Source organism: Agelaius tricolor, unplaced genomic scaffold (assembly GCF_023055355.1).
Source record: "Agelaius tricolor isolate 1412-34295 unplaced genomic scaffold, bAgeTri1.0.p SCAF_20, whole genome shotgun sequence".
Lineage (NCBI taxonomy): Eukaryota > Metazoa > Chordata > Aves > Passeriformes > Icteridae > Agelaius > Agelaius tricolor.
In genome coordinates this window covers 10,507,890-10,525,531 of record NW_027269280.1, presented here as the reverse complement: position 1 = coordinate 10,525,531, position 17,642 = coordinate 10,507,890, and the positions used below count along the sequence as shown (strand labels likewise).

The window sequence follows — 17,642 nt, the reverse complement described above, 5'->3', positions numbered from 1 at the left end:
GCAATCTTTTAATCGCTCCTCTAAATTGCCATGGTGTTCTTGCAAACCCTATAGTGTGTCAGTGCAGCTGCCTCCTCCCGCTGCCTCCCCGTGTTCGTGCATGTGAGTGAGGGGGAACATCAGGAACATGCTCAGATCCAAGGGCTGCTGCAGCATTAGAGAAAATGATTTTGACAAGTGCCTATTTAAATCTTCTCTATTCCAAAGGAAGCAGCCCTATTAGTTACATCTATGAACCATATTTGCACCTGGTTTTCCTTCTCCAGCAAGTCCCACCTCCTCGATTAAGACACTGAACTTTTTTTTATTAAAATATCACATCTGATCAGTCAGGCTTGGGACCTGCCACCCAAGACACCACATCTTGTGATGTGATAGCACTGCAGTCTCAATCACCAAGTAATCGCTCTGGCTTAAGCAAAGATATTCTTGGCCACAGAATATTTTTGTACACTTTATGAGACCCACTATGGAGCCGATAGTCACCAGGGCACGACACAAACACATATTGCTCTTCAGGATTTTCTACAGGGTCAATTAATCAGAATGTAAGTGGACTGAAGAGCTGTGATCCTATTTATGGTGAGAGATAACATTTCAGGATGAAAAGGATTAATACTTTTAAATAAATTGTCTATTTGCCTCTTCATGTTTCTAAAGCGTATCCATTATTGTCAAAAGTAGGATATAGCAGACAAAGCTACCTTCTAACGTCATGGTGGAGATCAGCTTAATCCTTTCCCTGTTCCCTCCCCCAGCTCAAACTCTCATCTTCATCCTAATTATAATAGCATTTGAAATTATCATGGTTTAAAAAAAGATGCCAGCTTATATAATATTCTTATTGCTTATTAATGATTTCAGAAGGGAGAGCAAGTTGCCTTGCATTCTGGGAATTATGCAAACCAAGGCTCAGCCATACCTTGTTGGACTCCACCAGTTTCTTATTTGGAAGCCTGATGCATGAGGATTACCATGTAATAACAGATGTTAAGGCTTTCAGTGAATGACAGGCCTGCTGCACATACTTGAACAAGAAGACATGACAGGCGTCACATTTCACAGTGATTAGCCTTGGGCACTTTTCAAAGGCAGAAGACTCGAGGCAAAGTGACTTTAACCGCCCTGCGAGTGTGATAATCCCCTGAGCACAGCCTGAGGAGTTTGATTGCTGTTCGGCATGGGAGCTCATGAATAATGATACAGAGAACAGCAGAGAACAGCAGACTGCAGCACTGACACGGTTACTGGCAGCCACAGAGAGAGAGAGGTCTGCTTGCATATGGAGTTCTTAAGTCCATTACTTAATGTGAAGTTACTTATACCCTGTCCTCAAAACATCACCTCCTCTATAGAGCTACAATGTGTGAAAGGCACGAAAGAACTGAACTCGAGATTTAATACCTGTCCTTCAATTTCCTGTCTTTGTGACTGTGATAGCTTTCTGTTGGAGAATATGGGGTGGAGTAGGAGGGAACATTAACAGGAGCAGGAGCAGGAGTATCCATGTTATAAATTGCTGCAATTTTATTTAAAAACGAGCTTCAATAGAAGATGACACCACCCGTCTCTGATGCTAAGAGACTATCAAAAGACTAATGAAGTTGCTTGCCCCCACACTTACAGAGAGAGACCTGCAACCTGCAAGTCCCAAAAATAAAAGAGCTTAGTATGTATAATTTAAGTAAATTAATTAAATAAAATCATTCTAAAATGATTTTGTTACTGTCTGTGATCTGACTCACAGGTGCTGATCTTACAATTCTGGGTAACATTATAATAATAGAGAAACAAAAGACAAAGTGTATCCTCTTTTTCAAGCAATAGGTTTATCAATGTAGCAATATACATAAAAATGTTGACAGCTGAAGTTGAATGTATATTTTATTGGAATCTAATAAATACTCAAAGTCATCATTGTATGCTTTTTTAAAATCCTACATCTTATAAAACAAGAACTTAATACTCATCAATTTGATAGCTGTCCCTCTGTGTGCCACAAACAAAGCTAAGAAAAATTTTGGTTTGGTCAAGGGGTTGGGGTGGGAACAGGGAAGTAGAAGACATAGAATGAGTTAAAAGAACCAATGCATCTTCTGGAGACAAACTGTCACATTAGAAAATTCCCCATGCCGGCATCTTCAGAAATAAACAGGGATGTCCTGCAGACAGTGCTGGACATTAAAGTGCAACACTGCAGGTCTGGTGCTATTGCATCACAGGGTCCCTCCCTGCACTTACCCTGAAAATGGTGTCCCTACAGTGCCAGTTTTGGTCTTGGCAAAGAGAAGCCACACTGCAAAACCGCTGGCTTCTACAGGATGAAAGTCTTGCTACTTCTACACATCCTACACAGAGGGAAAAAACCCCACATTTAACTGGTTCCATCTTAGCTTCTTGACTTGTAAGCAGGTTCTGGTTTTAAGCTACACACGGTGCACAACAATTCCTGATGTGTCTCACATTCTTCTCTTCACCACCTTGTGCCCTGCTGGCTCAAAGAGTGGTACTTGGCTTGGCATGGCCAAGTGGGCAGCCCAGGGTGCTGACATACAACAAGCATATGCTGAAATGTGGAGGAAAGTGAGCTCCCTTAGGAAAGATGGAAAATGAAACCAGATGCCACCAATACTGAGAGAGAGAAGAAACCAGATATGATCCTTTAGATGACTTGATGGAAGCTGCTCATGTTCAGAGACAGTAGGACCAAATTCAGCTCTAATTAAGTCACTAATGTTACAGGGGGATAAACATGATCTTTTATGCATCACAGGTATGAAACAGGAACACAGAAGGTCACATAGAAACAATCCTTGAGTTCCAGCATGAACACTGTGGAATTTTACTGCCAAGGCCTGAGGGATGTACCCTGGGTCAGTTCCCCCCAGTCATCTCACTGTGGTATCAAGCACTAGGAAAAGGTTCTTATGTGCATCACCAGGAGCTCCAGCTTGGAACCAACCAGCAGAAGGCATCTCAAATGTAGCTCAAACCCCTGTGCCCTCAAGGTTACTGGTGGTAACAGCTTTGAAAATCCAGCAAGATTTTTTTTGTTTGCTTTGGTCCTCATGGTGGATATAGCTAAAAAAGTGGAAAATATTGACACTCTGACGCAGATGCAAGCACATCTTTAGAAAAAAAAAATGAAAAAAAAATTTTAAAGGGAAGCCTAGCAGGCTTCCCAAAATAGATCAGATGCTCCCAGTGCTTTTTGTCTTCTCTGATCTGTAACAGCCATTGCCTCTGGAAATCTGTTTGCATTTACTGGTCTTTGTGAGCACCCCCAGTAGCACAGCAGAAACAAAATCACTCTTGATTCTCCCCACCCAAATCACACCAGACATTACACCCTACTCTATTTTTGAGGGGCTTTCACCTGCTGTGCTGGGCTGTGGGACGCTGCAGCTAAAATTGGATCTAGGCAAGAACAGACGGGTGGGGAGCTCTCTGTCAGAGTGGGTCAGGCAAAGAGTTGAGACCTGTGTGCCCCAGCCAGGCAGTGAGTGACACACTCCTTGCACCAGGCTGACACCAGCACAAGCTGAGACCCTGCAGCTGCCAAGGGGTGCCCTGCTGTAGCCAGTGAGCAGCTCCAGCACAGCCCCCTTCCCCCTGCACGTGCAGAGCCAGGCAGCAGGCACACGTTATGTAAGCCTGCTCCAGGATGCCTGTCCTGTCACCTCAGCACTGAGGGATGGATACACTGGAAATGTTTTTCATTGCCTCCCTCATCAGGGAGAGCAGCGCTCTGTGGAAGACTCTGATCCCACGCTGCTCCTCGGCTGCTGGAGTTAAACATAAAGCCACGTAAAGAAAGGATTATTCAATATGCAGCAACATAAGCAGATACATCTTACTGTAAAATAGGGCCTTGGCTTAATCTGCTCATGGGAATTCAGGGGAAAGGAGAAGCAGAGAGCAAAGATCTGCAAGACAACAGCAGCACCAGACACATGGTTTTTGTTTCAGAGTGGCCCCTACACCAAGGCTATGTTTATGTCATACGAGTTTCTGAATCTCATTTATTATATTGCCTAATAACTCAATAACTCAATAATTTATTTGTAGCACTCCTTGAAACAGATAAGTGTCATTTTCCTCATTTTGCCAATGTGAAACGCAGGCATGGAGAGCTTAAAGGCCAGATTTTTATGCATAGAAAGGTGCCCAGCTCCTACTGTAATTAAAGGAAGTTATATACCTACATATTTTGACAACAGAAATCGGTGGGGCTGTTAGGAGTTTCAGGTTGCATGCAAACCTATCCACTAATTTTATGCAATTAAAAGTGCTCTGCTCTTGTAAAAATTCTAATTTTTCTTTTCTTTTTCAGCTAAATTCAAATATCTCAACACAGTCTCCACTCTGTCAGACACCTCTGCTGTCTAAGATGTACTGGTTACTAAAGAGTCATGGTGGTTTTATTGTTTTTTTCATAAGCTTCCTTCCCAGATAAGCAATCTCTCACTTTGTTGGGGTTGTTTGTTGTTTTCTTATACTTTCCCTTTGGTGGTTATTCCACAGATTTCTGGAAATTTACAGAGGAAAAGCCTTACAGCATCCTCAGTAACAACCACCCCTTCAAATTGCACCTCCTGTTTCAGTGCATTCAGCACAGAACAAAGCACAAGTCCTGCCTTGCAGGCTGCTCTGAGATCTGCTATGTCTGAAAATCCTGCTTTCAGGTGTGGGCTGCAAAGTGAGTAGGACTCACTGAGACTGTTCTTAAGTTTATGGCAGTCTTTGCCATAACATTATGGAATGTTGTAAGACTCTCTATAGGCAGCAATAAGTTAAAATCCTGCTAGTGCTACTGGATTCTTTGTGAAGGAGCAATTTTTCAATTACACATAATTAATAGTAATTACCCTTTATCTTCAGAGACCAGAACAAAGAATAATTAATCCATCCCTGTTAAGGAGGTGCTAAATATGGGGGTTTTACACAGCAGATTACATAGTAAGTTATCTGGTTTACAGTTGAGTCTGTTCCCTAATATGGAAAGGAAAGAGAAGAAAATCCTAAACTACCTGAACTAATATTCTAGTTCTTGATTAATTTAATTAACTAGTTTGGAAGCAGCTGTTAGCCTCTTGCAGCAGCTTGCTGCAAATGAAGTGTGCTTCCTACAGATCTCTCCTATAGAGCAGCAGTTTTACCATATTTAATAAATAGTAACATTCAAGTGGACAGTTCACTAATTTTAATATATATCTATGAATAAGGTATTTGCAATTATCCCCATTGCAAAGCTGGAGAAAATGAAATCCAGAATTCTAGGTCCAGCTTCTCCCTTGGCACATCACCTTTTTGTACTGCTCTTCTCTCACACTGGTTTTTGCTGCACAGGGAGACTCCTGATGCTGTGTTCATGCTAGGCAGCACATGCCAAACTCACAGACACTTAATGCCCTTTATCAGATCTTAATATTTGATTTCAATCTTCCAATGTGGTTTCCAATTTCCAATATCTTAATGGAAGCTCACCTTATAAACACATGGGATGTCTCTCAGAGCACATCCTGTTCTTGACTATTAAAAAAACCCCAAAGAAATGTGAATTTACTATTTTGAACTTAAACAAGTAGTCCAAGATTGCACTGAGAGCACTGAAAGAGGCTGCAACAGAATTTGCTTCAAACACATGGTTTTGCAGGACAATTACTCCACGTGGCAGGATGACAGCAAAGATGAGGGCAGTGCTGCAGGCAGCACACAGGACAGCTCATGGGGCAGCTCTGACAGAGCAGCAGTCTCTGACACATGACAGCTTGGGTGAACAGAAAGCTTATGATTAATGATTACATGTTAGGGTGATAAAAAAGAGGGATAGCTTTTAGCCTTATGTGTATTGATCTGAGGGAACCTGAACTCAAAGGAGAGGAGTAGAGAGACAGAGCAAATGAGGGAGAGTACAAAGGAAGAGACCTAAGGGAGAAGGAGAATGTCCCAAATGTTAAATGAAAGCATCTGCATGAAAAAGCTCCAGGCCAGCACGCTCAGAGAATGCACTCTTCTGTCTCAGTGACCTTGTGAAGATAAACTGAACAAAAAGCTTCAGGCAACATCAGACAGGATTTAAGAAGCAGTTTTAATTTTAGCCAGATTGTTTTGTATTTTCAGCACTGAGGTTATCTGGGGATGCAATGTGCACACAGTGGAACAAAATGTAGTTGTCTCCCCCTACTCTGCTACCATACCTGATGGCAACTTCAGTTCTGTGTTCCAGGGAGAAGCAAAAATCATTATTTTGGCTACACAGGGAAGATATAATTGTGGTATCACAAGGACAGAGTATCACAATGCACCCTAATTTTACTCCAGAATGTAATTACTTGGCTACTTCATGCACAAGCAACATACCAGACCTATACTCCAACACAGTATGTGCTGATATGCCAGTTCTTTCTACTCACTTGATGTCCTTGATCTCCATCTCCAGACTGACAGCTATTTGCCATGAAGAACCTGTTTATTCCCCCTGTACTTTAGCTTCCTCACCTATAAAATGGATGCATTCTACCTAAAAAGAGTGCAAGGATTCACTAAAATATGTATGTGTGTGTGTGTGTTATCGAATACATTCACTAGTAATTTTAATTACAGCAAATACATACAAACCCTAGAAGCTGGCTGCACACAAGAAAACATGCATTCACCACAGTCTATTGCACATTATTAGCACAATTGATTTCATACAAATGTATTCTGACCTGCAACCTGGAGATACAGATGGCATGTAAATCCAAAGTGAGGGTCTAGACCTTCAAGCCTGTAGTAAAATGTCAAATAATGAACTAAAATGGTAATAAAACCAACCCAGACTGATGGGTACTAGCTCCTCTGCAGGCACACTACCACAAATAAGAAACAGCAGTTGGGAAATGGAGACCTCAGTATTCCTCCTGCACCTCCCTAGCACCACCACTTTATTGGACAATCACTGATGAACATTTACACTGATGGAGAATTTTCTATCAAATGTTCTTAAACTGCTTTACAAATTGTCTCTAATGTCTATAGACAGTGCATGTTATTTCCCCCTGTCCTTGCATGCTCTGTCCTCCATAACCTCTATTTGATAAGATATCCCAAGGCCATTTTCTCTCCCAGTCTGCAGGAGAGACATCCAGCCTCTCTCTTGGCAGGTCTCCTGACCCATTCTTCCATTTAAATAGCATTTTCTTATTTTTTTCTCTCTCAGATTTTTTCTTAGCAGACAGTTCTTTCCCACCTTGCATGTAAAACTCACCATCACTTGCAATAGTCCCTTGAATCCCTGACACTGGAATCCACACAGCAGAGCTGGCAGAGGATGAGAGTGAGGAGATGGGAAAACAAATGTGAAGATGTTGTAACCTTTCAGTGCTGTGCTGTCAGCTCAGCACACCAGGATGCCTGACTGGACTTGCACACCTTGTACTGTGCAGGGAGCTGTGGAGACTCAGGTCTGCTCTGTGCATCCTCCAAACCAACAGCAGGGAGCTAAGGCAATACCCTGGGTGAAACGAAGCAGCACGGGGCTATCTCACAGCTCTGCTCTCTGCATCATGTCTCTCCTCATCAGCCTTCTGGACTGAAAGCAGAGGCCTGTGCTGTACACAGGGCCCAGCCTGTAGCATGCACAGTGCACATGTCCTATTGGATTACAGGGCAGAGTGCACTCACATGCTCTGCTTGTCAGAGCCCAGCGTGCCTCTGCAAGAAGGAAATAAAGGAGGGGATGGATAAAAGCAACCTGAGCAGCACAGGGCAACCCGAGCCCTGTTGGAAGGCAGGATAGGTGATGCCACCACAAACACAGGGGCAGCAGGGAAACATACCTGGTAGGCCAACTGTAAGCCTAAAGTGGAATCTCACTCCACAAAGAAAATCAATGGGAATCTTCATGGACTTTAATATTGTTCAAAAATGTGAGACTAGCTTATCACCTAGGAGCTCATTGTATTGACAAGTGGAACAGATTACAGTTAGATCCCCATTTGGATACTAAAACACAGAGCAATATGGTAAAGATCAATGCAATGCAGTCCTCTCATCGAGAAAATGCTCCTATCTGCATTAGCTTCAAAACTGCCCCCAGTCCCTTTGATTGTGGCCCAAGAGAAAAGGTCTCTTAAAAGTCCATGCTGGGCTTTGAGCTTTTTTCTCCCCAGGAAACTCACATTTTGCAGTTCTTAGAAAAAAACACGACCTGAAAACGTGATCACAGGTGAAGGAGGGGAGTTAATAGCCAAGGGGAGAGAGCAGCAGAACAGGCATCTGTTTCAGAGGGCAGAAGTTTATCACCCAGGACAGGATTTCCACTGGCTTTATCATTGTTTTCTGTGTCTAGAATGAAGGTCATTAAAGATGTTTCCACTCTGAATTAGCAATGAGTTCTCACTTAATCTACAGTGTCTCAGCACTCCTATGCGACTTGGCTCCAAGAACCTCAGCAAAACTCTTTCTCCCATCTCACATTCAGATATCTACCTCACATCTTTTCCCTTATTCCCCTCATTCCCTTCTCCTCAGTTAATTCTCCTACCAGATCTTTTCAATGAGCCCTCCCTGCTTCCTCAACAGTGTCACACATCACAGTTTGGGACACCACTACAGAAATAATTATAGGAAGTAGCTCTGTTCCACAATTTTCTTAGCTGTTATCATTAATTAGTACATGTCCCAAACCCCAAATACCTGGAGCCTGAGGAGCTACAAATACTGGAGCAGTTTTCTGAGGGTAGCAAAGACAGAGCCCTTCCAGGAGCACCGCGGAGGCTCTGGACGCTCTGCTGAGGCCTTCGAGGGGCCGGTACTCGCCCGCCTCCTCCGGACCTCCCGAGGCTCCCATCACACGGAGACGTCCCATCTCCCTCATTTAGACTTTTTAGGCACAAGATAAGGGGGGGGCTCGGCCAGGGCGGGTCGGTGCAATGCAGCGAAAGGGACTAAAGGGAGGCATCGGACCTTCGGTAGCCCCCGCGCTCCCGCCGCCCCTCAGCCGCCCCCTCAGGCCGGCCCGCGCGCCGCGCGCGCCCCCTGGCGGAGGGCGGGAGGGAGAGCGGGACCCGGCGTGTGCCGGGAATGGTGGGAACGCCGGGACCGGGGAGCCATCGTACCCCCGGACTCGGCACTGCTGAGACCGCGCCTCAAGGGCTCTGTGGAGTTCTGGGCCCCCCAGTTCAGGAAGGATATTGAGGTGTGATATACCCCAGCCAGAGCGTGCCAGGATTTCCTCCAGTAACAGTGCAGTGGGTCCAGAGGAGGGCTGCGGGGCTGGGAAAGGGTCTGGAGTGTATGTGTTTGTGAAAAGCGGCTGAGGGAGTTTGGGGTGTTTAGCCTGGCGGAGGCTTAGGAGGGACCTTATCGCTCTCTAGAAGTACCTGAAAGAGAACCGGAGTCACGTAGAGATCGGGCTTTTCCTCCAGACAACAAGCGACACAGTGTTAAGCTGCCCCAAGGGAATTTTACGTTGGTCATGAGGAGGAACTTCTTCACTGAAAGTGTGATCAGACACAGGAATGGGCTACCCAGGATGATGGAGGTGTTTAAGGAAAGACTGGACGTGGTCTGGCTAATACGGTGATGACTGGTCATAGCATGGGCACGACGACCTCAGACCTTTTCCACCCTTAGCGGTTCTGGCTCCGTGACCCGCGGGCAGCTCGCGGCAGCACCGCGCACGCGCAGCCACGGAAGGAGGCGGGGCCGCGCTGTCCTCCCCTTGTCCCCACCCCTTCACGCCGCCCATTGGCTACAGCGCGCGGAGGCGCCTCCCCATTGGCCGGGCCTACTGTCCGTCCGCGCCGCGCGCCGCCGCCGCCATGGTGCGCTTCAAGAACAGGTAAGGCGGGCGGGAGGCGAGGGTGCCGTGTCCGGGCCGGTGCCGCGCCGCTCACAGCGCGCTGTCCCGCAGGTACGTGCTCTGCGAGGTGGTCTCGGAGGACCCGCGGTGCCGGCAGTGCATCGAGGACCGCGTGCTGAACCTCGCCATCAGAGACGCCATCACACGGGTGCACGGGGATTACGGCCTGGCGTGCTGCTCCATCTCCTTCACAGGTGCGGGGGAGAGGGCGGCCCCGGGGCGCGGGTCCCTCCTGCTCCGCTCACCGTGCGTGTGTGTCCCGCAGTGAAGTACCTGAACGCCTACACCGGGACGGTGCTGCTGCGCTGCCGCAAGGACTCGTACCGGCTGCTGTGCTCCGCGCTGCCCTTCGTGCGGCACCTGGAGAATCGCGGGCAGCGCTACCCCTGCTTCCTCAACACCCTGCACGTCGGAGGTCAGGAGCCCCCGGGCTCGGGGGGAGGATGGAGCTTTAATCATAACCTGCCACGACGCCGTGGTGCTGCTCTGGGTGCGACACATTCCTCTGTGTTAATAACAGCAACTGCTTTCAGCGGATCTAAATAAGAAACAGGCACCAGCAGTTCTTTTTTTGAAAGCCTCGTTAATTTTGCTTGAAGCTTCATTACATTTATCACAAAACCAGAGCAGCAAATACCATGTTACATTATTTTAAAATATATTTTCAAAGTATAGTATCTTCTGTATTGTCAAAATTAACCCCCAGGGGAACTAACAGGCACTGCGTGTTTGAAATTATTACTCCACCACCTAACCTCAGCAGTGCAGCAGTCTGCAGCCCCTTTGTAGCATTTACAATAACAATCTTGTTTCCTGGAGCATTTGTCACTTGATACAATGCTCTTTAGGAAAATACACACTCAGCTCTGAAACATTTGGTTGTGTTGATTGTTACATGCTGTTCTTGTGACTTCTACAGGTACCATAAGAACATGTCAGAAATTCCTGATTCAGTATAACAGAACACAGCTGCTGAGGTTGTTGCAAAACTGTACAAATGAAGGTGAGTTTTTCCAGCCACTTTCCTAAAATGTAGCCTCAATTCCTGGGGTTGTTGTAGGATATGCTGGGCTACTTCTGAATTCCTGGCCTGAGAAATGTTTCTGTCTTTAGAAGTAGAGGAGAGTCCAGTGTCTGTGAAGAGATCAAGTACTAACCCTCTGTTGCTTTCTCTATTGCAGAGGAAAGACAATGTATACAGAAGTCCTTGTTGAGCTGTTCCCTTACAGAAGAGCAGTCTGAAAGTGGAGATGAGGAGGATGATGATGGCACAGAGACAGACTGAATGTCACTTGTTACTCTTCACCTCTATTCTGTGCTCGTTTAGTCAAGATGTGACTGGTTATCTTCAGTGTTAAGCAGTGCAGGGGACTGGAAAAGCATTTGTTCAGATTTAGACTTCATTCTGCATTCCAAATGTTTTTAAATTTAAAAAAATAAAACATTATTTCACTTAAGTAGGTTATTTGCCTGTTTCACTCCAGGAGTCAAAACCACTTGCCCTTCTGAGGAGTGCAGCAGCTCAACGTGTTCTTCATGCTGAGGTAGAAGGGAGCTTTAGGCAGTTGGCACAGACAAGGACTGTCATTATTCTCCTTCAGCATACAAAAAGCATTAACATCTGCTTTTTACTTTTAAGTGCACTGTTAGCCACAGGGCTACCACTGTTTTGAGTGAGAAAAGCACCAGTTGTGTACACAGGAGCAGTGAGTTCATGGAATGTATGGCAGAGTGCAAGACTCAACTCCATCCCCCCATTATAAAACTCATAGGTACAAGTACTGCTTAGATATTTATTAAGTTTACACCAATCAGTTACAGGAAAGTAGCATTGCTGGTATTATCTCGAATCCATAGGAAAACAAGATACAATGGAAGATGCTGTCCCTGTGGGGACAGCCCTGCAGCAGGGACAGCCTGCCTTGCCCACATCACTTCCCTTATCCTAGTGCCTGTGACATGTGGAGGTGAGTTACACCAGCTCCAGCTATTCTCTCTTCCCAATGCAAAGAAAAGTTGACTATAAATGTGCAGAGATAACAGAACACAACAGATACTGGTTAGACACTTAAGTATTGTTACTCCTGTTCCTTAGCTTAAAATGACTTGCTGTAACCACAGTTCACTGCATATTTGAATCTCTTAGTTGCTTTCTCTGCCCTCACCAATTGTTTTCCCATATGCATTTAAAGTGTTGACAGCAAGATGTGTTACACTGTCAAGTATCCTGTCTTAGTTTCTTTGCAGTCAGTCCCCTGACAAGCTGTCCTGTCTTTCATTGAGTGGGGTTAGTCGTGACCAAGCGTGAAGTCAAGCTGCTTTCAAAGAATGTCCTGCAGGTGTTTCCTCTATCCTCCTGCAGCAGTTGAAGTATTCTTTACCTCCCTCCTCTCCTGTTCTTTCTGGTTGACAGCCACATCTGATGGACTCTTTGGTACCAGCTTCCCATGAGGCACACATGTGGAGCCTGCTGCTCTGAAATCAAGCACCCATGTACTGACAGCAGCTTTTTAAACAGGGACACAGCCACTGAGTACCAGTGGTGTTGGAATACCCGACTCCAGGTGCCTCAGACACACATTTCCTGCTCAGATCAGTGTCAGAGGGACAGAGCACACTGAAGCCTGGGCTACTGGGGCTGAAGACAACAGAAGACACTGTCAGTCTCCCTCCCTAAGTTCAGTGGTACTTTTTACCAGTGCCCTGCAATTAATTCTGCCAGCAGGAAGGTAAAATGTGCCCCTGTGCAATGTTCTAGGGCTCCAGGCTGCTGTGACAGTTCAGCTGCAGCACTGTGAGCGTGTGTGCGTTTGATTTATTGCAACTGTTGGCCTTGACTGGTACATTGCACCTAAAATTCATTTTATTCAACAAAATCCACACCACTTAACTCAGTAGCTCAAATCAAACCACAAGCAGTGCAGAATGTGACCACCCAAAGAAAGAGCAGGGAGGGGTCCAGAGGAGACATGTTCATAGCACAGATCAACTTAAATCCCAGAACCAAGCGCATACAGGCCCTCAGCCCAGCACAAGAGAACTCCAGTTTCTTGCTGGGGTGTAAAAGTTATCTACAGACTTCAGCTATCAGTTGTGTTCTTCCAACTCAAGAGCAGCCAGTGTCAAACCATCATTCAGAGGGTTACCAGGAGCCCTAGAGGGGAGTGTTTATTCTAGATGATCAGGTTAAAAAAATGAGTAGCCCATGGTTGGCAAAAAACAAACAAAAAGTAGCAGCCTCACTCACCCACATTAAAACAGACCTGAACAACTGAGAGAAGTCAGGAGAGGTTCCTTCTACCGCTAGTGCCATTTTGAAATACAAAAATCATCAAGCCACTTTAAAACTAAGTAGCCAATTTCTGCTTTACACTCACCTCAGCTTTTTATCTTTCCAAGCCAGGAGAACAGGAGGAATTCTTGCTCTTTAGAAAAAGAACAGATATAGCAGCTAACACTCTAAAGCCAATAAGCTGTTTTGCCTGTATCCAGTGCAGCCAAAACCAGTTTCTCAAGAGAGCAGTTTGACAGCTTTACTGCAACAGCACTACTGTCAGTCAGCTGGACTTCTGCCCATGAATAATTACAGGAAAATAAAGGTTCTCTGCCTTTTCTCTTGGGTAATATTGCAGTACTTTGGCAGTGCCACACACCTGTAAGGACTTTCACACTGCTTATCAGGCCCAAAGGACTGACTCAGCAACTAGAAGCCTTGGCAGATTTGTCTCTGGGTTGTTACTTCCAAAACTCTGTTTCAGTATAAATTCATTGAGCAGTTGGAATCAAAACATGTTACTTCAACATACACTATCATGGTTTCCTCCTGAAGCCCCTAGAAATCCTGGAAAAACAAGTTTAGGCTGTTCAAATTTAAATACTTAAACTATAGCAGCAAAACAAAGCAAAATTAAAAGAAAACCAGGAGAGGAAACTTCTCTTGAATAGCAGAATCACTTTGTGTGAACAACAGAGGTGCTGAACAATAGCTTCTGCTTCTGTTTCTTTCTTTTCTTGCCTCCCTTTTCCTCTGTGAAGAATTAAAATAATACTGTCATTCTTTTCATGGAACAGGAACATCACACAGAAATGATAAATGGTCTTCCCTGGCTTAAGTGGCTTCTACAGATCCACAACACTTACTACAAATTTAATGAACACCAGGTAGTTTAACAAAAAAATTACTGCAGATGAACTAAGGGAGACTCCATCACATCTGAAACACAATTATAAACATGTCTTAATGATTGTAAAGTTGCTGTTGCAACAGCAGACCCTGGGACTGCAGCGTGCAGCAGTTTGCCTTTCCAACAAGTATCACTTTGATAAGTGTCCAAAAAAACCACACGTGGAGCAGACACTTCACTGAAACTCCCAGGCCCTCCCATCCAACTGTCTCCATCATCCAGTGCAGTCTCCAAACAGAAGCCAAAGCTAAACATCAGAACTGAGCATTAAAAATAAATTTCACAATCCAGCACCAGGTTTAAGTTCACCTCAATTTGTTTCACATTCCCTAATTTGAAATTTTAGCTAGCAGTTACCTGGACATTTTGGTCAAACTGAAGTGGTAGTTCAGCAGCTCAGGTATTACAGTTTAGAAATGTATAACCTGAACTTCCTTAAGATAAAGCTTAATTTAGGTTCCAGTAGAGACACGGCCAATACAATTGTAAAAAGCCATCTCTGTCCTAACAGGATTCTTTGCTAGTTGGAGATCTCAGCTCTCACTAAGAGGCTGCTTTAGGCTGACAGAAGCCCTAGTCAAGCTGTTCAGAAACCACAACCTAACAATTTTCAGAACTGTTCTCTGGCCAATTTTTGGTCCCCAAAATTGCTGCTTTCACTTCTCCCAGAGGAAAAAGGGGAAATGCTCATTTTTTTTCACTTCAGAAAGCTTTCCTGCCCTTCCCCCTGCCTTTTACCTGATAAATGATCAGCTGTGGACGGTTTGTCCAGTTTCAGGAGGGCTGCCTCAATAGCTTGGCTGAAGGAATTCTGGAAGCTGGGCACAGGTATCCGGTCAGAGCTGTCACTTTCTCCATCACTCTCTCCAGGCACAGGGAGTGCCAGAGTGTTCTCATCTGAAAGAGGGAAGGAGTGCAGAATGCTGTATAAAACTTCCACCACACAAATGCCCCTCCACACTCCATATCCTTCTTTTGAAGTTACAAGATTTCTCACATTCAGGTGGATGGTAAAGAACCTGAAGTACTAATATCAAATTTTCTTACCTCTTGTCTTTGGAGCAGGTTTAGGCCACGTTTCTGGTTTTGCCTTTCCAACTCTCAACATCTATCAAAACAGTTGTAGGATATGATTAAATTCCACATACTTGAACAATCCTGCAGACCCCCTAAGTGGCAAGAAGATCTAGAAACCTCTTTTAAGCACTCAAACCGTATGATGTCTCCCTAACATTTATCCCACATTGTTTTTGTAGGGGAAGCAATTACAGTCTCAGCCTAATCCCCAACTAAGACACAGGAAATTCTGACAAGATTCACTCTTCTACATGTTTTACCTGGGCAAAGGAAGGGAAGGGAGACTCTTCTTCCAAGCTTCCACAGAGCAATGGGCTGACCTGGCTGGCAGCAGGTGACAGTGGAGTTGGAATAGACTCTACAGAGAAAGGAACTGAGAATTAAAGCCAGTTGCATTTGGCCAAGGCAGTCATTATGCTGCTTATCAGGATGTAACAGAAATAAAGTTTTATTATCCTATGTAATTACTCATTTTGATCTCATTGGTTCTATCCATAAGTCACACAGTGGGATCTCTGAAATTTCCTCAATCTTTTTATTTAAGGAAAATTTAAGTTTGCCTGTGGTTTTCTTTTGTTTGTTTTTTTTGTTTGCTTGAGGGGTTTTGTTTACTTATTTTGGAAAGCTGGGGCAGGGGGCTTTTTGTGGGTTTATTTTAGAATAATGTGTTGGAGAAGGTGGAGATGATAGAAAAAATGCCAGTAGTGTTTTCCTGGTAAACAATTTTCTTCCCTTTCTGGGGCAATTGTTTCCTTTCTTCTGCCTTATGTAAAAGATGGGGTAACTACAGTGCAGATCTCATATTGTCAAGGTAGAGGCAGCAAAAAGCAGACAAAGGAACAGAATGTTTCTTAACCATGTCTGCCTTTTGTGTATTATCTCACAGGCAGCTTAGGAAAGAATCAGAATCACAGAATGGTTTGGGTTGGAAAGGACTTGAAGACCATCTCAATCCACCCCCCTGTCATGGGCAGGCACACCTTTCACTATCCCAGGTTGCTCCAAGCCCCATCCAACTTCACCTTGAACACTTTCAGGGATGGAGCAGCTGAGCTTCTCTGAAAAGAAGCTGTCTTTGATCAATACTGAGAAAGTTTAGCATGATGACCTGAGCAACAGATCCCAAAAGAATGATCAAGAGCTAGATGTGATGTGTTTTTCCAGATCTCACCTGTCTGAGACACAGGGCTTCTGCCAAGAGGAGACTGACAGAAGCCCTGATGATCAGCGCTGGCAGTTTCTCCAGGGCAAGAGGTAAAAGCAGGGAACTGCTGCAGATTCTCCAGAGCAATATGGACCTCTGGATCTAGAAAGAGATTTTAAATTAAAGCACTACACAACGTGGGGGAGGACTGTCAATATGCAAGTCATTTCAGGAGTCTAGGAGGTGCCAACTCATTTCTTTCCACCCTCTATTTGGAGACCAGTACAAGTCCTGCTGCTGGATGGAAGCAGTTTCTGGGCCTTTTTTTGCTTTCTTCACTTTTCACTTTACATCGTGATTACTATAAAAACAGAGAGCTATGTACACCATGGAGATAACTGTGCCCTTGAATGCCCTCCATCCCTCCCAAAATGCACAAGTATGCAGCAATTGCATAACATCACTTAACATCCTGACTAAAACAGCTTATGCTTTTCATTACACAGACATTGTTCCTAATACTTTGTAATCTTGTTCGAAGTACACACTACAAACTACAGGCCTCAGAGTTCATCCTGTAGCTCAAGAAATCAGCTCAGCAACCAAATATGACTGGAAATCCACCAGTTATGTGCCATCATGACTTACATTTGCCCTGTTTCTTGTTCTCTTCCATCTCAATCCTGCGTTCGCGCCGCCGTTCATCGCGAGCTTTCTTCTGCCGCAGACGCTTCCTCTTCTCAAGGTCATCTAGGAGCAATGCACAATGCTGGATATCAAAAAACCCACACCAATACTCTGGCAAGGGTTCCTCCAGCTCTGAGAACAACCTTATAACACATTAGTAACAAAATATGCTTACAAAAACATATGCTTTTCCAAGCAGTTGGGATTTTTTATTCTTTTTGTAACTGCTGTCTATGAAACAGTGACTTGGGGCTGTTCTGTCCAGCAGCCACCAGACAGGTGGTGCAAGAGGAGTAAAGCTCTAAAGTATGTTCTTTTTTCTACCATTAAAGGGATAAGAACAACTACAAACCTGAGAACAACTCTAAAGTCTCCTTAGAGATGACAGGTGGCTTCAGAGCCAGTTCACAAATGCTGAACTCACAGGTGAGGGGCAAGTGACAGAGGTAGCGATGGCGCTGTCTTATATCCTGACAAAGAGAGAGTGATTTATCACCACAAGGACTAGAGGCAGCCATGGTGATGAACAGAAATAGAATGCACAATAGTCATCAAATCAAACAGAAAAAAATAGCACCAGTGACACAATGGTTACTTTAAAAACTACAAACACATGATGGATGCCCTGAGTCAGAATCAAATGTTCCAAGATCTCCACCAGCTACATCATAATCAGACTTGGATGCAGTTACATCAGCTT

At 44.6% G+C, this 17,642-nt stretch overlaps 2 protein-coding genes across 4 annotated transcripts in view; one reads left to right on the top strand and one right to left on the bottom strand.

Moving 5' to 3' along the window:
• Positions 1–17,642, bottom strand: part of RNF10 (ring finger protein 10) — a 36,126-nt gene that overhangs the window by 2,927 nt on the left and 15,557 nt on the right. The window contains exons 11-17 of one of the 2 annotated variants that reach the window (XR_011682004.1): positions 17,295–17,412; positions 16,904–17,005; positions 16,283–16,417; positions 15,372–15,469; positions 15,082–15,142; positions 14,773–14,931; positions 9,369–11,221 (exon numbers count right to left, since the gene is read on the bottom strand). Coding sequence is in view for 1 of the 2 variants with exons in the window: in XM_071445529.1 (XP_071301630.1) it covers positions 13,801–13,877; positions 14,773–14,931; positions 15,082–15,142; positions 15,372–15,469; positions 16,283–16,417; positions 16,904–17,005; positions 17,295–17,412 (750 nt within the window). In the remaining variant the exon portion in view is untranslated. Of the gene's footprint in view, positions 1–9,368; positions 11,222–11,629; positions 13,878–14,772; positions 14,932–15,081; positions 15,143–15,371; positions 15,470–16,282; positions 16,418–16,903; positions 17,006–17,294; positions 17,413–17,642 lie in introns of those variants that run through there. The other variant, XM_071445529.1, reaches the window with a different exon arrangement.
• Positions 9,749–11,307, top strand: POP5 (POP5 homolog, ribonuclease P/MRP subunit). Of its 2 annotated transcripts, none has more exons than XM_071445532.1 (5): positions 9,749–9,829; positions 9,902–10,044; positions 10,116–10,265; positions 10,770–10,853; positions 11,032–11,307. In XM_071445532.1, the coding sequence occupies exons 1-5, from the start codon at positions 9,810–9,812 to the stop codon at positions 11,133–11,135; spliced, it is 501 nt and encodes a 166-aa protein (XP_071301633.1). In that variant the 5' UTR covers positions 9,749–9,809; the 3' UTR covers positions 11,136–11,307. The 2 variants fall into 2 exon arrangements, with proteins under 2 accessions (XP_071301633.1, XP_071301632.1); XM_071445531.1 differs by having other exon boundaries at positions 10,116–10,340.

What these genes read in the sequence shown, in the direction of transcription:
- POP5 (XM_071445531.1), top strand. Translation starts at nt 9,810, where the DNA reads ATGGTGCGCTTCAAGAACAG. An exon ending in ATGGTGCGCTTCAAGAACAG is followed by an intron (nt 9,830 to 9,901) that starts GTAAGGCGGGCG and finishes GCTGTCCCGCAG; the next exon opens with GTACGTGCTCTGCGAGGTGG. An exon ending in GCAAAACTGTACAAATGAAG is followed by an intron (nt 10,854 to 11,031) that starts GTGAGTTTTTCC and finishes TCTCTATTGCAG; the next exon opens with AGGAAAGACAATGTATACAG.